At 57.6% G+C, this 27,928-nt stretch overlaps 2 protein-coding genes across 4 annotated transcripts; one reads left to right on the top strand and one right to left on the bottom strand.

Annotated features, from left to right (window-relative positions):
* The first annotated feature begins 11 nt into the window (after nucleotides 1-11).
* On the top strand, nucleotides 12-12,966 carry ADAM8 (ADAM metallopeptidase domain 8). 3 transcript variants are annotated; one of them, XM_031505150.3, is made up of 21 exons: nucleotides 12-138; nucleotides 1,212-1,321; nucleotides 4,506-4,582; nucleotides 4,804-4,882; nucleotides 4,967-5,043; nucleotides 5,660-5,846; nucleotides 6,238-6,303; nucleotides 6,401-6,469; nucleotides 7,039-7,208; nucleotides 7,296-7,377; nucleotides 7,872-8,020; nucleotides 8,789-8,966; nucleotides 9,615-9,704; nucleotides 9,905-10,100; nucleotides 10,211-10,310; nucleotides 10,954-11,140; nucleotides 11,226-11,303; nucleotides 11,382-11,466; nucleotides 11,551-11,665; nucleotides 11,746-11,974; nucleotides 12,113-12,413. In XM_031505150.3, the coding sequence occupies exons 1-21, from the start codon at nucleotides 78-80 to the stop codon at nucleotides 12,266-12,268; spliced, it is 2,541 nt and encodes an 846-aa protein (XP_031361010.2). In that variant the 5' UTR covers nucleotides 12-77; the 3' UTR covers nucleotides 12,269-12,413. The 3 variants fall into 3 exon arrangements, with proteins under 3 accessions (XP_031361010.2, XP_085440084.1, XP_085440083.1); XM_085583958.1 differs by having other exon boundaries at nucleotides 10,954-11,303; nucleotides 12,113-12,966; XM_085583957.1 differs by having other exon boundaries at nucleotides 10,954-11,466; nucleotides 12,113-12,966.
* Nucleotides 12,967-13,345: 379 nt separating this feature from the next.
* On the bottom strand, nucleotides 13,346-27,913 carry ERLIN1 (ER lipid raft associated 1). Its single transcript, XM_021537068.4, has 12 exons — nucleotides 27,839-27,913; nucleotides 26,804-26,952; nucleotides 25,958-26,039; nucleotides 25,562-25,608; nucleotides 21,778-21,839; nucleotides 20,441-20,566; nucleotides 19,467-19,540; nucleotides 18,964-19,022; nucleotides 18,017-18,108; nucleotides 17,459-17,548; nucleotides 17,091-17,170; nucleotides 13,346-16,376 (listed from the first exon to the last, which is right to left on the bottom strand). The coding sequence occupies exons 2-12, from the start codon at nucleotides 26,914-26,916 to the stop codon at nucleotides 16,158-16,160; spliced, it is 1,044 nt and encodes a 347-aa protein (XP_021392743.1). The 5' UTR covers nucleotides 26,917-26,952; nucleotides 27,839-27,913; the 3' UTR covers nucleotides 13,346-16,157.
* Nucleotides 27,914-27,928: the final 15 nt, after the last annotated feature.

The following is a 27,928-nucleotide window of genomic DNA, read 5'->3' as shown; positions in this document are numbered from 1 at the left end:
CGCGGCCGTGGGTGAGTCACGGCGGGCGGGGGCTGCCGGCGGCGCGGCGAGCGGGGGCACGGCGGGACCTCCGAGCCATGGCCCCGCCGCTGCTGCTGCCGCTGCTGCTGCTGCTGCTGCTGCCGCTGCCGGCCCGCGGTGAGCTGGGGTCCCGGGGGGCGGCAGCCGGGCGGGGAGTTTGGGGGGCGTGCGGCGGGACCCCGCCGGGGGGCAGGGATGGAGGCACCGGGATGCAGCCGTGGGGATGAGTTCCCCCCGCGGCTCTCGGGGGAAAAGTCCCGGGGTGCGCCTCTGTTCTCGCCACCCGAGGAGGAGGATGATGGAGAAGGGACGCCGGGGGCCAGGCTCGCTCCCACCGGGATGCTCCCGGTGCCTCCCGGCACCTCGGGAAGGCGAGAGGACGGTGACAACCGGTGGCCCGCGACGAGTCGGGGGTCCCCCGTCATTCAGCCGGTGAGGTCCCCCGGGACTCATCTGGCTCCCAGCCGCGGGCACCCCCAGAGCGAGCAGCCAGCCCCGTCCGAGCGCGGCGTTCGGGGCTCCCGGGAAAAGCAAAGCGTTTATGGCAGAAATTCTGCGCTCCGACATCCGAGGAAGGCTGGGAGGGGGCTGAGCCACCCAGGCACCAGCCGCTCTCCCCAGCAGCCCCCACAGCCGCCAGACGCCGAGTCACACGCGGTGGCATCACCACGGGGAGCTGGAAAACCTCTCTGTATCGCCGCTCCAGGGGCGCGGCGGGGCTCTCTGGCCCCAGAGGGACTTGCTCGCTCTCGGGGGATGCTGAGCGCTCTGTGGGCGCCGGGCTGGGGTGGCTGCGGCTCCCTGGAGCTGCCAGGGAATTGCGTTCCCAGCAGGTATCTCAGGACTCGCCTTTCGGGCTCATCCCTGCACCTTCACGTTGGCTGCTCCCGTTGTCCCCCGGGCTTCAGACCCGAGGGAGCGGCGTGAAGCTGCGCCGGACGGGCAGGGGAGGCTTTAGGGTGGGTGTCAGGGAAAGGTGCTTCCCCCAGGGGATGGGCACGGCCCCGGCGCTGCCACAGCTCCAGGAGCGCTTGGACACCGCTCCGGGGGTGCCCGGGGTGGGATTGTTGGGGTGTCTGGGCACGGACAAGAGCTGGGTCGGTGATCCTTGTGGGACCCTTTCCAGCTCGGGATGTTCTGTGTCTCGGCTGTTCCCGGGCATCTGTCTCAAAGCCCTTCGGCTTTTCCAGGCTCCACGGCCGGGCGGGAGGAGAAGCTGCCGCACGTCGAGAGGTACGAGACGGTGCTGCCGCGGGAGCTGCCGGTGCCCCGGGGGAAGAGGGACCTCTCTGCGCCTCCGGTGAGTCACAGCTCGGCACAGCCGCCCTCGCTGCTTCCCAGCGAATCTGCCCGGGGGATGCAATCAGCAGGGATCCTGTCCCACCACCCGGCTCGGAGCAGGACCCCTGCACCAACCATTTGGCCAGACCCCCTCAGCCCTGCGCCGAAAGAATGAAGTGCCGCCCCTTTCCTTGCCTTGCTTCCACCCCAGAGGATGGAGACGCTGAAGCAGTTGATCAGATCAGCTTTTCTGGGCTGTTTTGGGTCTAATTAAGACCTGCAGACAGCGGGGTGGACTCCTGGAGAGAGGGGCTGCTTTCTCCAGTGTTTTTTTTGGAGACGTGACCCAGCAGTGGCACCTCTTGCAGCCTTGCCGTGATCTTGTGACATCTGGTCTTTCCTTAAGGAGGGGTTTGCGAAGCCTCGTGGAGCTGTAAGCACTTTTCTTGCTGTGTTTGCTGAAGCTGGGGCTTTTTTTTTTTGTCCTTTGGGACAGAGAAATAAGAATCAGAAAGTTGCAGAAATCCACATGAAAGCAAACCAATGCTGTTTTTCTTGGGAAACCTGGCAATTTGGGGGAAGGGATGGGGTTTGAGTCAGGAGTTTGGAGTGCTTGATGTCGATGTCTGTAGGATGCCTTGACCTCAAAGACACTTTCCTCAGTGCCTTACAGTGAAATTCAACCTTTTTTTTTTTTTTTAAATTCCTTTTCTACACCCAAAAAGCGCTGATTTTAGCGCCTGGAGGGATGGAGGGACCGGGGACACGTATTCCCTAGTGCCATACAGCACGTTCCTCTGTGATTCAAGCCCTTCCTGATAAGCTAGCTTCAAAAACACTCCCCAAAAGCATCTGTTTTCCCTGCTCTAGAAACCTAAACTTGTCCACGAGATAAACATTCCCTGGGCTATTTAGAGACACCATCTGTGCCGGGCGTGTGCCGGGCGGCTCTGCACCGATCTCTGGGAAAGGGGAGCTCACCCACCTCGGGATCCCTCTGGAGAAGACATCTGCCATGGGCTGTGTGCCTTGGGACTGCCTCAGGGGCTGTCTGATGGCTGGCACCTGGATTTGGTCTTGGCTTGGGTGGTCCTTGGACATCCCAAACCTGCCTTGTTGAGGGTAGGAAGCCTTCTGCTTTCCAATCCCTTTTTTTCTGCCCCTCGGAGAGAGGTTAGGTTTGCTCTCCTGGTCATCTGGGTGGGGGAAGAAGCTCTCAGCAAGGTTTGACCACCACCAAGCCCCTGTGAGACAGAGATGGGTGTTCTCCACGCTGGCTCTTCCTGTAGCCAGGATGGGCATAGGCCACCAGGAGCTGGTTCTGGGGCTGGAGTGACACATGGGATTGGTCCAGCAATGAAGGGTTGAAGCAGACCTGGCTTTGCTTAAATCCACAAGGTCATGCCTGCAGGCAGGGTGGAGCCCTGGGTGCTGCAGCACGGGATCTCCTGGGTGCCAGCCTTCCCAGCAGCACAGCAGGGAGAGCGGCACACCCGGGTTCTTCACGGAAAGGGCTCTGGAAAAGTGTGCAAGGCCTGTTGGCTCTTCCCACCTGAGCTGGGGCAGGGTGGGACATCCCGTCCCCATCCTCTGCAAGCTCTCTGGGTCTCTTACTGAGACCAGCTGGACGAAATCCCTCCTCTGCCTGTGCTCTGGCCATGGCTCTGCTGTGCTGGCTCAGCACGGCCACGGGGCTCGCAGGGCTGCTCCCAAAGCCTTTCCATCTGGAGCCCGTGCACAGCCCATGCTGACGAGGAAGGGGCTGATTCAGAGAAGCTTTATCAGGACTTTTTATTTTAAACATGCCCTGCGGTCGTCTCCGAGACGCTCCCTGACCCAGCGCTCCCTTCCAAGTGTTTTCCTGCCATCCCTTCAGACCTCTGCTGGCCTTGGTGTTGCCAACAATAACAAAGGATGGCTTTGTTGGCAGACAGGGGTCGGGACAGGCGGGAGACGCTGTTCATAAGAGAAGAATTTTGGACCCACGAGCACGCTGGCATGCTGGCCTGGAACTGCAAACCAGGGACAATGGGGCAGCTGAGTGACAGGCAAAGCCTCTCACCTGGCCCTGCTGGCACTGAGTCAGCAGGGCTTTCCACTCAGCCTGGCTCCTTCCAGGGAGCAGATCATCCCCTTGGGAATGCTGAGCCATGGCATGACAGCGGTGCTGTCACCCTCCCCAGGGAGAGGCAGCACACCTCATCCCTGAGGAATGCTGGCCCCATGGGAAGGGTTTGCTTTGCCTTTGGCTCGGCTCTCTCCACACCTGGATTCTGCAAGGGCTGAGGATGTGCCCTCTGGAGAGGTGGATGTGCCCTCAGAACTGGTGGATGTGCCCCCAGAACTGGTGGATGTGCCCTCAGGAGAGGTGGATGTGCGCTCAGGAGAGGTGGATATATTCTCAGGAGGTGTGGATGTGCCCTCAGGACTGGTGGATGTGCCTTCAGGAGAGGTGGATGTGCCCTCAGGAGCTGTCTCAGATCCCTTGTGGCAAGGGCACAGCCTGACACTGGACTGTGACTCTTTCCCAGTGACCCCAGTGGGATGGGGCCTCTGGAGGTGCAGATCACAGGATAGCCCAGAGGGAAACACTTTTCCTGTAGGAACATCTCCATCCTGAGGGTTCAGAGCTCTCAGCTGGCTGGGCCACAGCCACCCTGGCTCCCTCCCACCAGGATCTGGGACACAGTGATAATAAAATGTGCTCTGAGAGGCCGAGGAGAGCCAAGGCAGTTCCCTAAACGTGATGTGGCGTGTTAGATGGGGCAGGGAGGAAGAAGTCTCTGCTGATAAGAGCCGTAGGGATCTTTGTGGTTCAGCCGGTGAGTAAGTGCTGAACTCAGACCCCAAAAAAGGAGCTCTGTGACTGATGAGTAGGAAACCTCAGTCCCTGGCACGGCCATCTGCAGCCATGTGTCAGACACGGGAAACCAGACTCTGCTGACTCCGTCTCCTTGCGGGTGACCTGTTCTTCATCTCAGGATGTGCCGGGGATTTGCGTTATTGCCCACATGCTTTCTTCCCTCTCTTCTGATTTCCTGTGTCTTTGCTGCGTGCCTCCAGGGCGAGCAGCCAGGCCCCCGCTCCCTCAGCAGGGCACACACAGACCCTGTCCCACCTTTCTGGGCAGGACGGGGGCCAGGGGCCCTCTGGTGCAGCTCTGGCTGCTGCCGAGTCCCTGATGGCACCTCTCCTTCATGCAGAGCACCTACCCGAGCCACGTCCTCTATGGCATCCATGCTGAAGGCAGGGAGTACCTCCTGTGGCTGGAGAAGAACAGGTGAGTGCAGTGGGCACGCTGGGGTGGCCTGAGGGGGAGTTTGCACCCCACCTTTGCCATGAGCATCCCTTCTCCAAGGCCTGGTGTCACCGCACCACTGACATAAACCCCAGCCCAGAGCACTTTATTCCCTCCTTGCCAAGCCCACCGGGGTGGGTCACAGTCCCCACATGCTTTCCCCTAAAGCGGGGTCGCTGCTGATGTCCCTTCCCCACCCCCAGGGCGCTGCTGGGGCAGCACTACACCGAGACTCACTACTCGGCCGACGGCTCGGAGGTCACGGAGCAGCCGGACACGCAGGTACGGGCTGGCTGTGGGGGAGCAGCTTCCCCACCCCTCTGCACACCCGTGCAGCCCCCACAGCTCTGCCCTCCCTCTCGGCAGGACCACTGCTTCTACCAGGGCCATGTGCGGGGACAGCCCGACTCGGCGGCGAGCATCAGCACCTGCGGCGGGCTCAGGTACGGCCCCGGCTCCCTGGAGCCCTGCTCCTGGCTGGGGACAGCAGCCAGGTGTGACAGAGCCCCGGTGAGCCGGTGTGACACAGCCCCGGCCGTGCTGATGAGTGAGAGCTCAGCTTTCCCTGCGGAAGGGAAGATGACATCCCTCTTCCTGCTGGAGGTGCCGGCCCTGGCTGGGTGCCCGGCAGGAAAGGCTCGCAGCACTTTGGGGAGCCTGACTCATGGCACTGGGGTGAGAGTGGAGCCCTGACACCACAGAGATCCAGCCCTCACTGGATCCATCCTTAATGGATCAGCTGCTGAGCCCCGGGACATTCCTGCTGCCTGAAGTACTGGATAGTCCCCGTGCCACAACTTGTCCCCTCAGATCAGCAGCCAGTTTGGCTGGATTTATGTAGAATCCCCGAATGGTTTGGGATGGAAGGGACCTTAAAGCTCATTAAGTCCCACCCCAAACCATGGGCAGGGAAACCTTCCGCTAGACCGGGCTCCTGCAGCCTGGCACTGAACAATTCCAGGGACGGGGCACATATCACAGGCACTTCCAGGGCTGTGCTGCGGTCTGTCCGTGTCCTGCCCGTGTCGCCAGGCTGACGCCTGCCCTCTCTCTCCGCAGTGGGTTTTTCCGGGTGAATGAGACCACCTTCGTGCTGGAGCCGCTGGAGGGGGCGGCGGCCGGGCGGCACGCAGTGTACCGAGCAGCTCACCTGCGGGGGAAACGCGGCACCTGCCGGGAGCCCGGGGCCACCCTGCAGTACGACCGCGAGCCCCAAACCCCTGCAGCCATGAAGCTCTACCGCTGGGTAGGGACGGGATTGCATCGCTGCTGCCCCTGAGCCGGGTCCCGCGGAGCCCCGGGGAGGAGGGGGCGTCCCGTGCCTCTCGGCCGTGCCCCTCTCCCACGGGTGCCCCAGCACAGCTGGTTTCTGGTGGGAACACGCCCTCGGATGCTGCCCGGTTAGCAGGAGCATCCTCCCACCCATGCAGCCTGCAGAGCCTGCTGTGGTATCCCAGCAGCAGGCTTGGGTTTTCCAGCATGCAAGCTGGAAGTCTGAAACCCAGCAAAACAACATCCCAGAGTTGAACTAGGAGACCTGCTAACCTTGGAAGGTGCTCCAGGGTCCGACACACGCTGGGTCAGCTGCCTGGCTTGGCAAGCTGCAAGCTGAACCCCACTTTCCTCTCCCCTTTCAGAAATCAGGGCCGGTGCAAAAAGGTCCCCGGTACGTGGAGCTGGTCCTGGTCGCGGACAACCAGGAGGTAAAGTGGGGACAGTCGGTGTCTGTGAGTTTGCTGTCACAGCCTGCAGTGAGGAGCTCAAAGCCACCCTGGGAATCCCTCTGTGTCCTTCCCATAGTTCAGGAAGCACAAGGACCTCCGCACCGTGCAGAACCGCATGAAGGAAATCGTGAACCACGTGGACAAGGTGAGCCCAGGGCTCTGGACCCGCCCTCCCAGCTCCAGTGTGGGCACAGAGGAGGTGGCACACAGGTTGGCACGGGTGGGGTGATGGAGCTGGAGCCAATCTCAGGCCCGCAGGAGGCTGCTGCAAGGTGACCACATCCCTTGGCCAGCTGCATGTGCAGAGTGGACAGGACGAGTGGCTCAGCTCTGTCCACAAGGGAAATTTTGTCCTGTAACCCCTGGGAGCACGTCCTTGTGGCCACCTTCAGGCTGGAGAGGCTGCTAACAAAGGGAGGGATGAGATGGGCCGTGTTGGGTTTGCTGATGGCTTTGCTTCAGCCCCAGTTGTTGGTTAGCAGTGTGGGAGCTGCATCCCAGCTTTCACCAGCCAAGAGGGAGCCCAGAGGTTCGGGGGGAAATCCTGTGTCCGTGGCCACCCCAGATTGTGTCATTTATTGAGGGTGACAGAGCTGACATGGCCCAGTGAGGAGCGTCCTGGGCTCGGCTGCGGTTCCCTGGGGCAGGTGGGACCTCCCTGCTGCTGCTGCTGCAGCCCAAATCCAGGCTCCTCTGGGCTATGTCCCACCCCAGCTCTACCAGCCCCTTCGCCTGCGGGTGGCCCTGATTGGCCTGGAGGTGTGGAACCACAGGGACAAAATCACAGTCAGCCCCAACCCCGAGGTGACGCTGGACAACTTCCTGCACTGGCGGGAGTCGGAGCTGCTGCGGAAGAAGCCCCACGACAACGCCCAGCTGATCACGTAAGGACAGGGGGGCCACCACCTTGCCACCTCCCAGCCCTGCCACCGCCCAGGGCACGTGGCCACGGTGGCATCTCAATCCCACAGGGGCGTCGACTTCCACGGCAACACCGTGGGGCTGGCCAAGAAGCTGGTGATGTGCACCAGGGACTCGGGCGGTGTCAACCAGGTGGGTCCTGTGCTCTGCCCTCCCTGCCCTGCGTCCTCCAGAGCCACCCCCTTCTCCACTGCTCCCCAGCTGTCCCCCTGTGCAGCCTCAAGGCTACATCTCTGCCCTCCAAGTGACTGACCCCCAGAGAAGTGCTGGGGCGGTGGATACCCAGCTGGGTACCTGTGGTACCTTTGGTACACTTGGAAAGCCTCCCAGAGAAGCTCCATGGACACAGGAGATGGGATTTTAGGAGGCTATCAGGTGTCTGTGACTGGCTGTGGGACCTGTGACCTCCCAGACACACCACAAAGCATCATTTTTGGAGCAGCCACTTTGTCTAAGCTCACTGACAGCCCTGAGAGACCAACCTGGATGTCTTGAGGGGCCACAGGACCTTCAGAGGAAGACGTCCAGCTTGTCCCTTACCTGAGCACAGCAGTGTGAGGAGATGTGGAGAAGCTGTGGAGAAACCACAAGGGCATTTAACCCACGCTGCACTCCTTGTCCCCCAGGATCACAGCAGCAACCCCATCGGCGCCGCGTCCACCATGGCCCACGAGATGGGGCACAACCTGGGCATGTCCCACGATGAAGACGTCGCCGGCTGCCGCTGCCCCGTGCCCAAAGCTGACGGGGGCTGTGTCATGGCAGGGAGTGTTGGGTGAGTGAAGGAGGCAGGGGGACATCCCCGGGCAGCAAATACACACAGGTGTCCTCTGACAGGGTGCCCTGATGGGGGGAAACCAGTGAGATGGTCAGGTCTGGGCAGACATTCCACCCCACCCCACCTCACTGCATCTCATTGTCACCTCTTTGTAATGAAGGGATGGGACTATTTTTGGGCTAAGAACGATTTATTGCTCAGATAAACATCAGTCTCAGAGGCTGTGAGATTTTAGAGGAGCAAGCACTCGGCCATAGCTCAAAGCAGTCACAAGCTCTTCATTACAAGGCAATACAGAACTTTCTCACCCAATGGATGGATGCCACAAGGTTTATTTTGCTTTTCTAACCCATCTCCTTTACTTACTTTTGCTGCACTGTGGATACTTTTGCCCAATAGGCTTCTGTCACACTTATACACATCTGCTTCTGTTATAACTTCTAAACTCTCAGTTTATTCCATACAATCACACGTCTACCCTCTAAACCCTTCACCATCTTATCAATGCAGTTTCTCACTTACTTAAGGCATATTCTTACTTACAACTATAGAAACATAAGTTTATGGGTTTTCTGCTTAATGGCTGTGTATAGTACTTTTACATCAATCCAAGCTTCTCCCAAGGCTGCAGATCAAACCTTTCCTTGTCTGCGGAAGTTTCTGTTTTTCCAATTCCCACATCTGCAGGTGCCTCTGAGCCTGTGGGGTGGCCCTGCAGCTTTTCCTGGGCTCTGCTGATGAGCCCCTGGTTCTGTGCCCCTCCAGGCTGGTTTACCCCAAGCTCTTCAGCCGGTGCAGCGAGCAGGACATGTGGCAGTTCCTGGGGGACCCCCGGACCAGCTGCCTGCTGAACGCGCCACGGGCGGACGAGCTGTACGGGGGCCCCGTGTGCGGGAACCAGTTTGTGGAGCGGGGAGAGCAGTGCGACTGCGGCACGCCCCAGGTGGGGATGCCCTCCCAAGGAGGGTGGGCAGCAGGGGCTGAGATCTGTCCAGCAGACCCTCACCTTGTGCTCCTGATGCTTCCGCCAAAAAAATAACTGGCGGAGTTATTTTAACTCCCCCCTTCACGTAGCTGGCTGTGATTTTAGCTTAAGAAAGATAGACATTCCCCCACGTCCTCCAAAGAGGTGACCCAGGGTGAGACGTGGGACATGTTGTTCTTCCAAGAGCTGTGCTCAGCTGTTCCTCACCCCTACCAGCATGTCCCAGGGGGGGTTGGAATTGAGGCAGACAGGCAATGCCTCTGGGATAAATCCCTGGTCACAGCCCTGTGCCAGGACCTGAAGGAATGCTTCCCTCATCCAGGGAGCACAGAAATCCTCATTTTGTCTCCTTCCTGGAGATATGCAAAGGGAGCCAGCTCAGGCTCCATCTTCTGAAAAAATCCTTTCTGGTCCTTTGGTTTGGTGTTGGTCATGGGGATAAAGATGCAGCAGGAAAGGTCCCCACATGGGATGCTGAACCTGCCTGTGGTTCAGCCCGTGCCAGCTACACTGCTATGTGCACTTGGTGCCATGGCAGCCTGGTCCCCTCAGGAAGGGTCCTTCAGGGAGCTTCCAGGAGGATTTCAGTCCATCCCTGTCTCGCAGGAGTGCTCAGACCGCTGCTGCAATGCCACCACGTGCCAGCTGAGAGAGGGAGCCGAGTGTGCCCGAGGGGAATGCTGCCAGGACTGCAAGGTACTGCTGCCCACAGGGAGCAGCTCGGCAGGCTCTTAAGTCGGGGAAAAGCCGGTCAGCGGCTCAATCGGGAGCAGAGCGCCAGCGTCTGGATCCAGGGAGTGCTGGGAGGCATTTCCCAGACCGGGGAGCTGCTGCGCTGTGGAGCCTGGAGGAGTGAGAGCATCCAGGCAGTGCTGACAGCCCCGTTCTCCCTGCAGGTGAAGGCTGCAGGTGCGCTCTGCCGGGCCAGCAAGAACGACTGCGACCTCGCCGAGCACTGCAGCGGCCTCAGCGCCGAGTGCCCCGAGGATGTGTTCCAGGAGAACGGCATCTCCTGCCAGCACGGCCGCGGCTACTGCTACAACGGGGCCTGCCCTTCGCACGGCGAGCAGTGCCGGGCGCTCTGGGGCGCAGGTAGGGACCCTCCCTGCGCATCCTCCTGCCCCGCCTGCTGCGGTCCCTGCCTGCATCCCGAGCCTAAGGCGGGCTCCGGCTGCGTGCGACCCTCTCCGTGTGTCCCGCAGAGGCGCAGGTGGCTCCCGACGTCTGCTTCAAGCACAACAGCGAGCAGCACGTCCACCTGCACTGCCTCACCGAGTACGGCAAGCAGCCCTGCAGCCCCAAGTAAGGACAGGGCGCGGGGGGATGTCCCAGGGATGAGGCGGGATGTCCCGGGGATGAGGGGGGATGTCCCGGGGGTGCGGGGGGATGTCCCAGGGATGAAGGGGGATGTCCCGGGGGTGCGGGGGATGTCCCAGGGATGAGGGGGGATGTCCCGGGGATGAGGGGGGATGTCCCGGGGGTGCGGGGGGATGTCCCAGGGATGAGGGGGGATGTCCCAGGGATGAGGGGGGATGTCCCGGGGGTGCGGGGGATGTCCCAGGGATGAGGGGGGATGTCCCAGGGATGAGGGGGGATGTCCCAGGGATGAGGGGGGGATGTCCCGGGGATGAGGCGGTATGTCCCGGGGGTGAGGGGGGATGTCCCGGGGGTGAGGGGGGATGTCCCGGGGGTGCGGGGGGATGTCCCGGGGGTGCGGGGGGATGTCCCGGGGGTGCAGGGGGATGTCCCAGGGATGAGGGGGGATGTCCCAGAGGTGCGGGGGGATGTCCCAGGGATGAGGGGGGGATGTCCCAGGGATGAGGGGGGGATGTCCCAGGGGTGCGGGGGGATGTCCCAGGGATGAGGGGGGATGTCCCAGGGGTGCGGGGGATGTCCAAGCCCGGCCGAGCTCCCGCCCGGCGGCGCTCACGGCTGTGTCCCGCAGAGACGTCAAGTGCGGCACGCTGCTGTGCCTGAGCGACAAAACCCAGCCCATCCTCGGCACCGGCTACTTCTCCGTCGGCTACTACTTCGGCCGCTTCAAGTGCAAGGCGGTGATCGCGGGCAGCGACGCCGGCGAGGCGGCCGAGCTGCGGCTGGTGCCCACCGGCGCCAAGTGCGGCGAGGAGATGGTGAGAGCCGTGCCGGGGCCGTGCCGGGCCGGGGTGGGTGAGCGCCGGCCCCGGGGCAGCCTCAGAGCCGCCCTGCCTCCCCCAGGTCTGCTACGCCGGGCGCTGCCAGAACCTCCTGGTCTACGGCGACAAGAACTGCTCGGCCAAGTGCAACAACCACGGGGTAGGCGGTGGGCTCGCCCCTCCCGGAGCTGCTGCGGCTCCGCCACCGCCCTGACCCCGCTCTGCCCGCTCCCCCCAGGTGTGCAACCACCGGCGGGAGTGTCACTGCGACCCCGGCTGGGCAGCGCCCTACTGCGAGCAGGAGATCTCCGGGATAGCCGCAGGTACGGTGTTGAGGAGGGAGCCCGGGGGGGCTGGCACCGGCCGGGAGGTGCGGCTCCGTGCCGAGCCCGGGTTGTTCTCCGCAGGGAGCGGCAGCGCGGTGCTGGCGGCCGGGCTGGCCGTGCTGGCCCTGGCCGGCGTCGGGCTGGGCAGCGGCGTGGTGCTCCTCAGAGCCAGGGCGGCGCGGCGCTCGCACAAAGGGTAATTCCCGTCTCCGCTGCTCGGGGCTGAGCTCCAGCGCTGCCCCCCGAGCAGCCCCACATGGTGCCTGCGTCCCACAGGAGCTCCAGCGGGACTCCCTCCGGCCTCGCCAACCCGCTGTTCCAGGAGGGCGGCCGGGCGCGGCCGGGGCGCCGCCAGCTGTCCCTCGGGGACATCGGGCAGCCCAGCCTGCTCAGCAGCACGGCGGCCCCGCGGGCGGCCCGGGCGCACAGCCCTGTGCTGGCCCCGCGGCCATCGGCACCCGGCCCGCAGGGACCCCCTCGGGCCCCTCCGCGATGGCCCCCGCAGGTAAGCACGCACCCTCCCCACGGCCCCAGCCCCACCCGTGCCGGGCACATCCCTGCGGGAGCCCTTCCTCCGCTCCTGCCCGCTCCCGGTCCCTCCTGGGTGCCCAGGTGAGGCAGTCGGGTCTCTCCTCCCTGCCAGGAGAAGCCGAAGCCGCCCAGCAAACCTCTCCCGGCGCTGAAGAGCAAAGTGCCGAGCTACGGCGAGGGGCCGCCGGCACCGTCCCTCCCACCGACCCCCCTCCAGCGCTGTCCCCCGCCAAAGGTGGCCCTGAAGCCGCCCCCGGCCAGGAGGTGACCAAGGATGCTCCATCCGCCACCGCGGCCGGCCGAGGAGCGGCACAGCTGGGCGGGCGGCACGGCCGGGAGCCATCGTGTCGCTTCCAGCCTTACTTGAATTGCCGGCCGGCCCCTCGGACCCTGCCCGGGGCGGGCACCAGTGTTTACAGATCCTCGAGTTGTGCCTTAATGGACTCGGCAGCCCCACGGTTGTCCCGCGGGAGCCGCCAGCCGGGGCTTCCCAAGGAAACGCGGAGCGGGGACAATGCCAGCTCCGGCTTGGAGGACCAGCCCACGTTGGTCCAGGCTCTCCTGCGCCCTGGGAGCTGCTGCCTTCTCTCCCGACGTCCTGAATGTGTCCTGTCCTCCTGCCCTTCCCTGCCGGGGCTGCGGAGAGGAGCTCTGGCATCACGGGGCAGGAGCACCGCGCCGTGGGGACCGTGCCCAGGAACACCGCCCTGGCTGGGGACATCACACGGGGGGATGTCACCAGGGGCCGTGGCAGGTCCAAGCTGGGCTTGGCCTCCCCACGGGGCTTTTATCTCTGGAGTCGTTCCTTGAGTGTTCAAAAGGGAATTCCCTGGGAGCCTTTTTACTGCAGCCATTTATTTATGACCCTTACGTGACCATTTTGAGCCACTTGCTGTAAAACCAGGCCTCCCATTTTTGATATAATTTAGGTTCAGGGCTTTTATACCAATAAAGACCGAAGGTAGAGATGTCATGGGGTGTGTCTGGGCAGGAGGGGACAGCGGGGTGGCAGCAGGCAGGGAGCTGTGCGGGGATCACAGAAGGGGGAAAAGGCTTGGAGCTCAACTCCCCGATCCAGTGCCAGAGCCACAGGGGCCAAACTGCAGCACATTTTGCCAGCCACGCAGAGCCAGGCTGCCCCAGGATGCTGCAGGGAGTCCCCTCATGCTCAGCACCATCCTGGCTGTGGCCTGCTTTGAGCACAGGCTCCTCACGGGGCTCCCAGGGTGGCACTCGCTGCAGCTGAGGACATCCACACCATGCAGTGCTGCTGCAGGGAGAGAGGTGAGGGGTCCCCCGCTTCATGTGCCACCAGCCCTAGGACACATAAAACCATCCCAAAAAATGGTAACAAAATAATTTTATTCTGCTTTATCAAAAGAACTTAACTGTGAATGTAAACCTGACCGGATGTATCGTGTTTCCTTAAGGAGATGCGCATCCAGGGGCAGACCCCTTTAGTCACAGGCCCACCCAGGCCATGGGAGCGGAGAGAAAAGCCAGTTCTATCCCAAAATCCTGGCTGCAGCCATGTCCCTGCTCACAGCTGGGGCTCAGAGGGCAGCACAGCCCACTCCAGGGTGCCAAAGCTGTGGCCACCCCTCCCTCCTGCACACGCTGGGGCTGCTGCAGCGGGGAAGCAGAGAGGGTGCAGGAGGCTGCTGCAGAAGGCACTGGGCATCACATGCTGCTGCAGCACCTGGGACCACAGGAGCACCCCCTGGGGTCCCTCAGACCACGCAGGGAGGGGGCTGATGCATACAGAGGGACACTGAGCTGGTGACAGCCACTTAAGGCAGTCATGGCGCAGGGAGGCACAGCACGGCTCGGAGGCAAAGGGAAGCAGCTCTTCCTGTTTTCCTGCTCCCTGCGTGGGCATCTTGCTCTGATCACTGCAGGAGAGGTGTGAACTGCCTGGGTATTGCTCCCAGCAGTTCCCCTCGTGCCCTTGTCACTCCCAGGCTGGCAGAACCTACTCTGTCCAGCCATTCCTGATGCCCAGTGTGCCCAACCCCAGTCACACATGAAGAAAATCGTGGAGACTACATTCCTGGCAGCATTCCCTCCAGCAGTGCTTCTAGCCTATAGAGCCTCCCTGATCCCAAATTCCAACCAAAGCAGGTGTGAGGAGAGGCTGTGTCTGTGCCAAGGGGCTGCTGCAACACTGAGGAGGTGGCAGGGCAGAGATGAAACTACTACACAGCTTCCTCAAAACCCATCCCACAGGAAAAAAGGGGCCCCTGCAAGCCAAGCAGCATTTCCAGGGGACATTTCAAACGCTACTGAACACTCTGCCCTGGTGCCCAGCTCCTGCCATGGCTGGGCTGGAAGAGGAGCTGGGATCCTGGAGCAGAGCATCAACTGAGCCCTGGGAGTTTGCAGACAGACAGAGAACAAGAAAGACCACCTGAAACCGTTGCAAAGTCCCACAGTTATGTCTCACACGCTGCAGGAGGAGCAGGGCCAACACAACCCTGCTGTGCCCCAGAGATGGAGGAGGGCAGGGCAGGAGCAGGGCAGCAGGAGGCACCATGTGCTGCTGGGGACACTGCCATCCCTGGAGCCCAGCCACACATGGTGGGGACACAGCACGACAAAGCTGAACCACATAGCTCCTCTGGGGAGCACCAGCACAGGCAAAGCTGCTTTGGGCTGAATGTTTGTCAATGGCACAAGCTAAACACATCCCTCCCCTGGCCATGAGGCTGCAGACAGAGCCAGGGACAGAAGATCCCAGCAGGCTGAGTGCCCCGAGTGTCACCACCCCCCAGCCCCTCCAAGGGTGGCATGGCTGTGCCAAGGGGACAGGACAGCAGCAGGGAGAGCAGGTCTCTGAGCATGCAGCAGGCAGTGCTGGGGTGCTCCCAGCTGGAGGATGGCATTCCAGCCCTTGCCAGCTGCTTCCCCAGCCACTGCACCCCGGATCCTCACAGAACACGAGGAGGAGCAGGTCCTAAAAGCACACCCTCAAAGCAGAGGGGAGGAAGGAGGGAAAGCAGAAAGCAGCTTTGTCCCAGCAGATTCCCCCCTCCCCGAGCACCTCTCCCTCACCCTGCCACGGCACACCAGGAGCAGGGTCGGATATATCACAGCACAAATAAGGACAGATCCATCTACCAGCAAGCCTGGCCAGGGATGAGAGGACCAGGGACACACTCCTTGCCATGGCTGTTCAAGGACATACAAAGCAGGTCCCACTTCCTGCAGCAGTGGATTTTGCACGGAGAAGCAGCAATGCCTCACCTACTTTGCAGCTGTAGTGTCAAACATCTGATCTGCTGCACAGCAGGGTCCTTTCACTCTTCTCTTCCCCTTCACTTTGCCAGCATGGCAGAGCAGTGGAAATTCAGCCCCCTTTCCCTGGTGAATGACTTACAGGGAGGCTGGAATCTGAGCAAAGACTTGACGGGCTCTGTTCCCAAACAGCTGCTCTGAGGTGCTCCTGAAAATCTGGTTTAGGAGGCAATGAGACTCAGCCACGCAGTGGGAACACCAGAGTCAGTCCCAGGCAGCCAGTGTGAGGCTTTGGCTTGGAGAGAGGGGTTGCAGAATCCCTTCAGAGGCTGCTTCCTCCAAGTTGTTATCCAGCACTGTTGTTTACAGGAATATCACGGCTGTGCAGATCCTACTCCCTTAATCTATTCCACAGCAAACCACTCCTCACCCCGAGCAGGAACAAGCTGGCCAAGGAGAGTCCACTCCACTGGAGTCCTTGAGGGGAGTGAGACAGTGTCAACAGAAACCTCCACCAAGCAAAGCTTCAGCAGCAGGACGAGGGGAACCTCCTCTTCACTCAGCCTCAGCCAGGAGTGCTGAGCAATGACCTGTGTGCAGCAACACAGCACTCAAAGCCACATCTCCTTCCTGCAGAGCAATGCCTGCTAAATAATTCCTGCCCCGGGAGGCTCTCCTGATGTCTGTCCTTTAATATTCCAGTATAGGTATGTTAGTACAGGATTATCTCTCCTTTGGAAGCACCAATTTAACAGGGGGAGAAACAGAAGAGGCAGAGCCCTTGCCATCTGTTGCTAGAAGAAAATCAACCCAAGTGCCACCTATACAGAAGATGTCCAGGCACGTGCTGCATCGCCCCAGGGCCTCGTCCCCGGGCACAGCCGGGCTCACTGCTGAGCTACACCAGGCTCCCTCTGCCTCCCTCAGCCCGTGCTCTCCTCGCCTCTGACAGGCCTTTCTCCAGAGCTCTCTGGGGCTTCCTGGGCAGGAAGGCTGCTTTCGTGGGCAGTCCTCAGGCCGGCCTGCTGGAAGGCACAGGAATCCAGGAACACACCGGGGATGCGGTCGCCGAAGTACAGCTTGCTGTTGGCAGCTATGGCCTGGTACTTCATCAGCTCCAGATACTCAGGGGTCAGCTTCAGCTACACAAAACAGAAACCAGAGACCCTAAGAGACAACTTTCTGAGTCCTGCAGCATTACATTTGTCCTAGATTGCAAGGCAGGATGTATTCCATTTGCCATCTGTATGGCAGTTGTCTTAACTGGGCAGTTTTCCTTATCTATTCCACAACCAATCCTCCCTCTGGGGAGACATCTACTGATAATGGGCTATTGAATGTCTGATGAGAACTACAACATCCCACTGTGAGGTGCTCCGCCCAAAGGGAGGAGCCAAGCATTCCTAACTGGATGTAATCTGAGTTTTTGGGACACTAGACTCAGCTTTTCCACTGGATTCCCAGAGGAACAGCTGGGGTTTTCCACCGCACCTTCAGAGGAAGACTACACCCTTTTACAGGATCACTGCTCCCACAGAACCACATCTGCCTCTCCAGGAGGACTGCAGCCAGTCCAATTTGGACTGCTACCAACACCCTGACCAAAAGGATGTCAGGCTGTATTCTGACTCTGTCCATAGTTTTTCTTTTGAATTATTGCATGTATTTTTGGTTTTTTCCCCTTTTCCTAACAAACTGTATTTCTAACTTGGAGTCTCTCACTGGTTTTGCTTTCAAACCAGAACACATTTCCTGTCAGGCAGCTGCCTCCTGGGGTGTGGGCTGTTAGATCAAGTGCTCTTCCAGCTGATCTCCTGTGTGGAGGAAGAGTGAGTGCCCAGCTTCCCAGAGCTCACCTTGTTGGAGTCAGCCAGCTTCCGAGCAGTGTAGTACTCTGCATCAGCTTTTGCCTTCTCCCTTGCCAGGAATGCAGCATCTAACACAGCAGCAGAGGAGGGACAGGAAAGAAAGCATTAGGAAGTGAATGGCCCCATATCACACTGAGCCCTCATCCCATGGGGACCAGCTGACCCAGGAGTGCCTCTGACAGCCTAGCTGGCCCTGTACCTGCCCTGCAGCCCCCTGGAGAGCTCCATGCACGGGGCAGGAACCATCCCATGCACAGCCTTGCAGCCCTGCAGCACCCTCGATGACTTTTGCAGGTCTGAGGTTCCTCCACCTGCCACCACCCCCAGCCAGCAGACAGCCCCAGCAGCGTGCTCACCTTCAATCTCAGAAATCCGCTTCTCCGTTTCCTTCTCCATGATCTTCTGCTGGTAGTGAATCCTGGCCACCTGTGCAGCCTTCTCTGCCTCTGCAACCACAACAGGCTACGCTGGGAAATCTGCTTCTCAGGCTTGAGCACCAGCACCCTGACCCCAGCACCTGGCTGCAGGGTCTGCCACACAGGAGCTGGCTCCCTGCTCCCTCCCTGCCCCCTCAGTGCCAGCCTGCACTCCAAGCAGCAGTTACAGGGAGAAAACACAGTGCTGATGTCTGCAGAGCTGACATCCCATTTACAAGTGTGTTCCCTCTGGCACAGGGACATGGAGCTCCAAGCCCAAGCAGTTTTTCCAGCAGAGAGATTTCCTCCATCCCTGCTGCAGGACAGAGGTGCTCCCTGCTCTGCTGCTGCTGTGGGATTTTCACCCAGATGTTCAAAACGACTGCTTGTGCAGCCTGGTTGCACCTCCCTCAGGGAGCTGCCAGTGGTGGAAGCTGTCCTGCCCCAGCTTAGCAGGGAAGGCAGGAATGGAGGCTCAGCCTGTGCTGGTGACATTACCAATGAGTGCTTTCTTCCTGTCTGTCTCTGCCTCCTTCTCCACCACCTTCTGCCTCTGGGCAGCAATCAGCAGCTTGGTCTTCTCAGCCTCCCTGCAAGGGGAGAAGTGTTATCCTGGGGAAAGGGAATGAGCAGTACACGAAAAAAGAGTACTTTGGACCTTATTAGCATGATAGACAAAATGCCTTGGCAAGAGCAAGCAGAACTTTGAGAATTAAATCAAGATTATAAGAAGATTCAATCAGACTGATTTACTGGGAAAAGAAAATGACATCAACTTCTACAAGCAAGAGATGTCTCAAATGTGTAAGTTTGCTTATGTGATGATTAACCCAATCATCGTAGTAAAACATCAGTAGTCTTCCTAGAGTTAGTATATAAGCAGTCATGCTTCGCAATAAATTTGGATTCTTTGACCATCTCAAAATCTCTCCCATCTCTCCAATCGCTGACAGAGCAGCAATGCATGCCAAGAGAGGCCACAGGGACAAGGGGCCAGCCAGCTGCCAGCTCCCTGCTCCCAGCCATGGGGACTGGCTCTGTCTGCAGCTGTATGGGCACGTGCACAGGCCAGAGAAGGGCTCATCCCCCTCTCCATCTGGCCACATCTGGATACAAGTCCAGTCTGAGGCCCTCATGATGAGGAGCAGGGCAATGTGGGCTGGGAGCTGGGCTAGCTCAACCAAAGATGAAGGGAGATCCACCAGCATCTCCTTTTGCCCAAAGGCATCCCAGAGATCCTGGAAGGGAGCTAATGAGCAAGACATCAAGAGCCCTGATTTCAGTATGGAAATGGAAAACAGAAGGCACAAGCACACCTGGCCAAGCACACACTGCCTGGAGCTCACCTCTCACTCCCTGAGCACCAGGGAAGAGCTTTCCAACAGCACTGTGCCTCTGCAGGACCCTCAAAACTAATTCATGCAATTTTATGCCCAGCTACTCACATTAGCTCGAAGTTTCTTCGGATGGCCTCTGGAATTTTGGGTTTTGTAACACGCACAGCCTGTGAGAGAAGAAAAAGGGAGCACATTTTGGATGAAACATTTTGATGCAATCTGAACAAGCAAGACATCTCTTTGCAAAACCAGCTGCAGTGCTGTGGACAGTGGTGCCTAATCCTCCTGTGTAACACAGCTGAGCATAGTCACTCTCCCAGAGATCTCCCACATTCCTCCCACATTTCCATTTCCTGCTATCTGTTCCAGCCCCCACTCCCACCAGAGGCAGAGGCTCCAAACCCTGTCCAACCTGACTTTGGGCACTGCCAGGGATCCAGGGGCAGCCACAGCTGCTCTGGGCACCCTGTGCCAGGGCCTGCCCACCCTTAGCATAAAACATTCATCTTTCAGTTTAAAACAGTTTTAGCTTGTGCTGTCCCTGCAGGCTTTGTCAAAAAAGTCTTTCTCCACCTTTTAAAATCTCTCATTATTGAAAGGCCACAACCCACCTGGATAGTGAGACCTGGTGCCATGACATTGAGATCTTTCTGCAGGGCCAACTTCAAGTTCTCATCTATCTGATCTGTGTTTGGAGGATAAAAGAGAGAGCAGTTGGTTTATCACATTTTGCCCCACAGCTTGTGTGTAGCAAAGAGCCAGCAGGCCTTGAAGTGCAGATAACTACAGAGTGTCAGATGAGGAAGCTTCCTGAGACATTCAGTACATTGTTTCCCTTCCCATGCCCCCTGAAAAACATTCCCAAAAGCACACTCACATGCTAAGTGACTAGAAAAGTTCAGCTGTTGATGGGTTTGTGTTATCTGAATTAAGTGCAAGTGGCTTTCAGCATCTCAGCAAGAAAGAATGCTCAGAGCCTGTGGTAGAAGTCTATCCCTCCTCAGCACTTGGAGTACATTAATATTAAAATTCTGACAACCTTTTACCTGCCATAAGCCATTTCCCTGCTGCTCAGCCACTCAAGAAGGAACAGAACCTGTTTTGTCTTTGGGGAACAGGCCCACCAAGGAGAATATGACCTGTGCTAATTCCTGAAGCACTGCTACCTCCTGTGAAAAACCTTCCAGCTCTCACTTGTTACAGCCAGGAGGAAGCTGTCAAAGAGCAAAAGGGAACTCAGCAACAGAGCAGGGGATTAAAAGCAGAAGCAGAACAAGACAAATCCACTGCCATACTGAAGGCCACAGGCATCAAGGCACGCACAAGAGCAGAGTGGCTTTTTTGTGCATCCAGAAAAAAAGGAAAAAGACTGAAATCGAATTCTCACATGCAGATGGGGAAAGACAAAGACACCTGAGTCACTGAAGTTACAAGGGAAGTGGCAGATGGATGTAAAAGGAGCTGGATACTACACTGGAACTCCAGCACAGGGACAGTGTGGCCCAAGGGTACAATATCCTGTAAGATGTTCCAGGAAGACCCCAGTGGGATCCCAGCTGGGATCACCCAGCTGCCAAACACTTACCAAACAGCTCGATGTACACCTCCTGCAGGGTATGGGCACTGCAGAACTGGTTCAGCTCGTGGTGGATTTTGTTGAAGATCAGGGTCTTGTCGTAGTCAGCGGTGTAATTCCTCACGATGTCGTACACTGGGGAAGGGAGAGAATCACCACAGGTCACCTCTGGCACCTGTCAGGGTGTCAGGGAAGGAGTGCAGCACTAGGACAGGGCTTTCAGGACCATAGCTGCCCTACCCAGCTGTCAGGGGCTGCTGGGATTACACAACCTCAAGGAGCAGTCATGGCAAGGTGCACTGCCTGGTCCTGTTTTATCATCTGCATAAACAAACGAAACAGCAAAGCCTCACCAGGACCTGCATGCCCAGGAGCAGGTACTGCTGTGAACTGAAAGCAAGGATCACACCCATCACTTAAGCCAACCAGATCCTGCACCAAAAGGAGCGTGGCCAGCAGGTCAAGGGAGGGGATTCTCTCCCTCTGCTCCTGCTGAGACCCCACCTGGAACCCTGTGCACAGTTCTGGCCTGCTCCCCCCACAGAAGGAGGGCATGGAAGTGTTGGAGCAGGTCCAGAGGAGGCCATGGAGATGCTGAGGGAATTGCAGCATCTTCCCCGTGGAGCCAGGCTGGGAGAACTGGGGCTGTGAGAAGGGGGTGTGGAGACCTCACAGCTCCTTCCAGGGCCTGAAGGGACACAGGGGAGCTGAAGAGGGACCCTGCATCAATAACTGGAAGGACAGGACACAGGGAATGGGTTCAGACTGACAGAAGGGAAATTTAGATGGGATACTGGGAAGGAATTGTTCCCTGGCAGGGTGGGCAGGCCCTGGCACAGGGTGCCCAGAGCAGCTGTGGCTGCCCCTGCATCCCTGGCAGTGCCCAAGGCCAGACTGGACAGGGCTTGGAGCAGCCTGGGATGGTGGAAGGTGTTCCTGTCATGGCAGGGGGTGGAACAAGATCATCTTTAAGAACCCTTCCAGCCCAAACCCCTCCACAACTCTATGAATAACAACAGGAATTCACCCTCCAGCACCCCAGCAATGCTGGAGTTTTGCATTAAGCTGTGCTGCTGAACAAAACAAGCTGTCTGTGTCTTTGGCATGGCGAAATAAGAAGGTAAGAGGCTCCTGCATGGGTTCTGTCACTGCAATTTTCTCAGGAGCTGAGCTGGAAGCACCTGGGACCAACACTACAGGACCAGGAGCTGGAAGGGTAACAAGAAATGGAAACAGGGAAGTTCTCCAGGCATGGAAAAAGGAAGTTCTGCAAACCAAGACAGAGCTGCCCCAGGATGAGTGAAGACAGTCACAGCTCTGCCTGTTGAACCAGGATGGGAAATTACCTGCATATGGGGCCAGCTTATTCACAACTTCTATTCGGTCAATGTAGATCATAACACCACCACTGCAAGGGAAAAGAGAGCTCATCAGCCCACTGCAGCTGCCAACAGTTAACAGATTTAAAGCAAAGGCATCTTTATCCCTCTTTTGCAACATTCTGAGCATTTTGCAATGAATCCCAGCGAATCCCAGTCCCCCTCTCTGCTTAAATCACAAGCACACTCCAGCAAATCTGCAAAGCACTTTCCTTCCCATTTCTGGTTTCCCACTCAACCAGCCAAAGGAAAGCTTCTCTGTAGAGGAATGTAGCTGCAGCTCTCAGGAAAGCAGAGGGGAAGGCAGCAAGGACAGCAGGTGACACCTGCCACCAAATGCAGACACACCTCAGCTCTTCTAGGCAGCAACACATGTTAAACAGAAAAAGCCCTTAATTTAATTCACAGTCACTAACTCCAGCAGGAGCTTGGCAAGGCCCAGTAGAAAGGAAGGAACAACACACAGGGCAGACTTCAATCCCTGTTCCCAGCTCCAGTGTCTCCTGGTGCTCTCCAGGAGCACCACAAGCACCTCAGCAGAGGGAGCCTGCAGGCAGTCCCCTCCCCAAGAGAGGATGGCAGGGAAAAGGGGGAATCAGAGGTCAGGCTTGTCCCCAGCCTCTGCTCTTACTGGTGTGGCTTTCAGAAAGTCCTGCCCACCCCTGGGTTTGTGCTTTTCCAGAGAAAAGCACAAACTCTACAGCGAAGAAAAAACTCCACAACTTTCAACAGCTCAAGTCTCTTGAGAGCCTAATTTTAAAGCAGAATACTCCTGTTATGATGTCCTTGGGACAAAGGCATATCACAGACCAGAAGCTTCAGCAGGAACTGTTTAGAGACAGCTCATTCCTGGCAGTGCAACTCCCACACTCCCAAACTCAGGCTCTGTGATGTTTTATCTCAAACATATCCCCCACGACAAACTCCATTTCTTATTTTGCAGATCTTGATCTCTGGCAGCTCAGAGCCAAGTCTGCAGAAAAACAACCTGAACTTGCCTGTGTCTGTGCTCTTTTGGAAAAGGCCTCCCAAGCCCAGCCCGTGCTTGCTCCAAACCTGCTTCTCTCATGACAAATACGAGCTAAAAACACTGGTGATGGATGATGTGCTGCAAATCTGGCATTTCAATTTTAAAGGGATGTTAGAAAGAAAAGCAGAGTGTCTGCAGCACCCTGGATCCTGTCAGGACTCATCCACAGCCCCGTATCACCTCCCTGGCAGGAAAGGCTCTGACATGGCACCTGAGGCCAGTGAGGGCTGCCTGACTCTACCACCACCTTCCACAACAACCCTGCTGAGGATCTCAGCCAGTCTGGGACAGTAAGTGGGATATTATCCACTGTTATTCCATTATTATGAATGATTCGTAAGTGTTTATGTGGTGTGGTGGGGGATAAGTACATTTTATCAGTCCTGCTGGTCATGCAATGGCTTTGAGGAAACAGGTGCCACTCGGACCCCAAAGTCTGCAGGGAGGGAGGAACAAGGAGAAACCCATAAAAAAGGACATAGACTTTGTGCACTTGGGAGAATTTTAAGCATAATGAGGCAGCAGTGCTGCCTGACAGGACAAGGAGCCAGCATCCAGGGAATGCCACAGGAGATGGACACAGGTAGCAGGAATGTTACACTGTGACAAAAAATAACTTACAGAAGCAGGCTAGATGTAAAAGAAAGAAAAGAACCTAAAAAAGCAAACTTTATTTTCTGACTCCACTACATACACGATAGTAAAAATGACAGTGGATTGGAGGGTGAAACTGCCACCTCTCCAACCACACTGGTCAACTGGTTCATCAATTCTGTCAATTTGCAAAGAAGAATGCAAAACAATCATTATTTACATGAATATGCATGAGAAAACTCAGTTGAAATATTAGAAGGCATAGGAACTTTTAGAAGAACTTTAAAACTCTCAAAAGAACAGGGCAACACAGAAAGCCCCTGGAAAGCCTCAGAAAATTCAGGGCCTAACTCAGGCTTTAAAATCTCTGTTTCAGGTATTCACTGAATGCTGCCAGGTACAAACAAGACAGGTAAGGCAAACACTGGGGATGGGACACCCACACAGACACTCAGAAGCTTCCTGATATAGATAAGGACACAGGGAACAGGAACATAAAGAGAAACCCAGCCTTTAAAATGTGATGCTTTACTATGCAAACACAAAACCTGAAACTGTTTAGGATCTATTCTGGTAGCAGAGTCTGAACTGGGACAGTGACAGTGCAGGTGTGCTCCATTTGTTATTTATAAGCTCATGTTTTACTATGGAAATGTGGATGCAAAGCTTTGGCATCGAGCAGCCGCAGACTTTGGAAGCCAAATGCAGCCAACTGAAAGGCTCCTGCAGCAACACCTGGGGAATGGACAGGGCTTCTGGGCCCTTTGGTCAGGAGTGCAATCAATTATTAACTGAGAACTGCTTTCACCAGCTGCCTGCTGGTTAAGGCTCATTTTTACTGCCTGAACCTTCCCAACCACCTGCATTGCACAACTGAACCCCACAATGCTCAAATTCAACAATTTTTAGCTCTGAAACCATTGAAGCTCAGAATGGTTGAGGCTGGCTTTGGCCTTAACCTCTGACCTATTGACCTTGTTTACCTCTGCACAAAAGTACTCTGGACAAGGGCCTGAAGTGACAGGACAAGGGGGAATGGGCTCAGACTGACAAGGGAAATTTAGGTCAGATATATGGAAGAAATTTTTGGCTGGGAGAGTGGGCAGGCCCTGGCACAGGGTGCCCAGAGCAGCTGTAGCTGCCCCTGGATCCCTGGCAGTGCCCAAGGCCAGGTTGGACAGGGCTTGGAGCAGCCTGGGACAGTGGAAGGTGTCCCTGCCATGGCAGGGATGGCACTGGATGGGCTTTGAGGTCCCTTCCCACCCAAACCATTCTGGGATTCTGTGAAAGCTGCAGCACTGAACACTACCATTATTTACAGAGACTCCTGAAAACCTTTGATATCTGAAATTAAAACCATGAAACCTCTATGGTAATATTTAAGCCCAAGCGATGTCTGATGCTGAACGACTCCAAGAAAGTTAATATGGGTTAAACCTGATCAAAATTAACTCTGTTTTATTAACATTGCCACTAAAATTCACCTTTTAATTTCAATGTGGTCACTGTGTGCCACCACTGATTTAATTTTTTGAACAGAAATTTTGTTGAGGACCCTGAACATAAAAGACAAGGAGAATCACTGGGTTTTTTTTTACCCTGAAGAGTCATCACTTTAACTTGTGGACGAACCAGCACAACAGGATCTGTAACCCAACTCAACCAGCCCTCTCCTCCTGCTTGCTACAACTCCAGCAGGTCTGTGCTGACAGAAGAATCAGCCTGACTATCCAGCAGGAATTTCATTTGGAAATGAACTCCTTCCCATCAGGAGGATTCCCACTCCCTGTTTCCTTCTGCCTGCTGCTGGGGTCAGCACCTGTATCAGCCACAGGACTCAGAGTGGAAATGACCAGTCTGAGGGCAGAGCAAAGCACAAGTAAGGGAGTGTCAGAGAACTGAGGGGAGAAGCCCAGAAAAATTCAAGATAACATCACAATAAATGCAAACATGCTCTGAACAGCTCCAGCAAGAGTCAGTGCTCCCTCCTGTTGTTACAGAGGGATAAATGTGTGTACATCTGGGATTAATTCTATGGCAGGTGCCTTTCCTTCCCGATCCCTGTGTCCCAGCACTGCAAAGGACCCCAAGGAGTGCATCTAGAAGAAATACAAGTGGAAGCCATACCTTGTCCCACAAGGCACATTCTTCACTTCATCAGTCTGCAGCGTGGTCTGCAACACAAACACAGGCACTGTTCACAAACCTGACTCCAGGAAGGCCCAGACTCCCACAGTGGCACCACAGAGCCAAAAGCATGTCCTTTGCCACCCCTGTGATGCCTGCAGGTGTGGGCAGAAGGCAAAGCTTCTCCTCCCCTGCCTTTTGGGGGATGCACAGGCAGCTGTGCCTGTTTCCCTGCTCTGGAATGCGGTGCTGCAGGGGAACAGTGACAGCCACAGACATGGACTGTCCTGCCTGAGCAGGACACTGCCACTCCCAGCGGTGTCACACACACACACGGTGGGGAGAGCTTTCCAAGGGGACAAGTGTGGCTCCCCAGGGCAGGGAGAGGGCACCGACCTGCACGGATTTGAAGGTGGTGATGAACGGGAGCATGATGTGGTAGCCAGGGCCGCTCGGGCTGGTCAGCAACGCTCCACCCCTGAGGAGAGGGAGGAAAACAGGCTCAGGAAGGTGCAAACAGCAAGGGCTGCCTTTGAGAACATGCAGGGACAGCTCGAACTGCCAGGGGTCACAGAGAGTTGCATCAGTGCCCTAAATTCGCCAGCAATTCCACAGAAAAAGGGCTGAGTGCACCTGATCTTTGCCTGCTGCAACTTTGCGTAAAGCCTGCGAGCCATTAACTCTTGGAGCAGGCAGCTATTGCCAAACCCTCCCAACATTGCAACACTGCACAGAGCTGCAAGAACACAGACTTCTCCTCTCTAAATAGTTCAGTGGTAACCATGGAAAAATCCAGCCATGGATGTGATGCTGCCAGCTTGGATTTCGGCACAGCCCCTCGCCCAGAGAAAAGCCCCCTGGGGTGTTAATGCTGAACACCATTGTGGTCAAAGGAAAACATCCACGGTGCTGAGCAGGAAGGGCAGGGAAAGCATTCCAAAGCAGCGACACAGCAGGAGCTCTGGCTGGGCGACTGCTTGGGACAAAGGTGACAACTCTTGCTGGCACAGAGGGAGATCAACAGATGCGAGGAGGGACGCGGAGAAGCTCTGAGATCAGTGTGAGAGGGCAGGGAGGAAGGAGGGGCAGGAGAAGCAGCCGAGGGCTCAGCCAGCCCAGCACACGCGGGCTCTGCACGGGGCGAAGGGAGCAGAAGCAGCACGGGTGCAAACCCTGGGGGAGAACCGGAGGGAGCCCAGGGCAGAGCGACCCGGGGCGCCGAGCTCCGGAAGGGCTCCGTACCTGTAGTACACGGCCAGGTGTCCCTCCTCGACGCGGTGGATGGCGGAGTAGAGCAGGAAGACGAGGAGCCCGCTGGCAGCCGCGGCCGCCGCCCCGGCCTGGGCCATGGCCATGCTCGCATCCCCTCCCGGCGCCGGGCTCCGCGGGCCCTGCCCGGCACGGAGCGGCGTCAGCGCCGGGCCCGGCACCGCCCGGCACCGGGACACGCCCGCACACACGGGACAGGGACGGGACAGGGCCCGCGGGGACTGCCCCGGCACCGCCCGGCCCCGTCCCCGTGCTCTCCATCCCGCCCGTATCCCTACCCTGTACCTGCCCCTACTCCATAACGACCCCAATCCCTGTCTCAGACCCGTTCCTTTACCCCAATTCTTGTCCCATCCCTGTCCCACAGCCCTCCCAATCCTTTATCCCAGTCCCTGTCCTGTTCCTGTCCCTATCATCTCAATCCCAATCCCTGTCCCTACCCTTTACCCTAATCTCTGTCCCGTTCCTTCGTCCCAATCCGTTTCCTTTATCCCAACCCCTGTCCTGCTTTTATCGCAATCTTTTACCCCGATCCCTGTCCCGTACCTGTTCCTGTAGCCCAATCCCTGTCCTGTTCCTTTATCCCGATCCCTGTCCCGTACATTTACCCCTATCCCTGCTGTCCCGTATCTGCCCTGTTCCTTTACCCCGTTCCCCCGCTCCCCGTTATCCCGTACCTGTCCCGTTCCCTGTTATCCCATTCCCCCGTACCTGTCCCGGGCCTTTACCCGCTCCCCGTTACCCTATACCTGTCCCGTTTCTTTACCCCGATCCCGTTGCCCCGTTCCCCGTTATCCCGTACCTTTACCCGTTCCCCGTTATCCCGTACCTTCACCCCGTTATTCCGTACCTTTACCCGTTCCCCGTTATCCCGTACCTTTACCCGCTCCCCGTTATCCCGTACCTTTACCCGTTCCCCGTTATCCCGTACCTTCACCCCGTTATTCCGTACCTTTACCCGTTCCCCGTTATCCCGTACCTTTACCCCGTTATACCGTTATCCCGTACCTTCACCCCGTGCCCCACGTGCCGCCGAGGCCGCGCTCCCAGCCCCTCCGCGCACGCGCGCTGGCGCGCGGCACTCTGGGCGCGCCGGGC

Source organism: Lonchura striata, chromosome 6 (assembly GCF_050655825.1).
Source record: "Lonchura striata isolate lonStrDom1 chromosome 6, ASM5065582v1, whole genome shotgun sequence".
Classification (NCBI taxonomy): Eukaryota; Metazoa; Chordata; class Aves; order Passeriformes; family Estrildidae; genus Lonchura; species Lonchura striata.
Note: the sequence above shows the minus strand (reverse complement) of the source record. Positions and strands in the feature narration are given on the sequence as shown.

Bases quoted from the DNA above. Each gene is read 5' to 3' on its own strand.
- ERLIN1 (XM_021537068.4), bottom strand. From the start codon at position 26,916: ATGGCCATGGCCCAGGCCGGGGCGGCGGCCGCGGCTGCCAGCGGGCTC. The intron at 26,040-26,803 runs GTACGGAGCCCT...CCCTCTCCTCAG, and splicing joins CACCTGGCCGTGTACTACAG to GGGTGGAGCGTTGCTGACCA. The intron at 21,840-25,561 runs GTATGGCTTCCA...TTTCCCTTGCAG, and splicing joins AATGTGCCTTGTGGGACAAG to TGGTGGTGTTATGATCTACA.
- ADAM8 (XM_085583957.1), top strand. From the start codon at position 78: ATGGCCCCGCCGCTGCTGCTGCCGCTGCTGCTGCTGCTGCTGCTGCCG. The intron at 7,209-7,295 runs GTAAGGACAGGG...TCAATCCCACAG, and splicing joins GACAACGCCCAGCTGATCAC to GGGCGTCGACTTCCACGGCA. The intron at 11,975-12,112 runs GTAAGCACGCAC...CCTCCCTGCCAG, and splicing joins CTCCGCGATGGCCCCCGCAG to GAGAAGCCGAAGCCGCCCAG.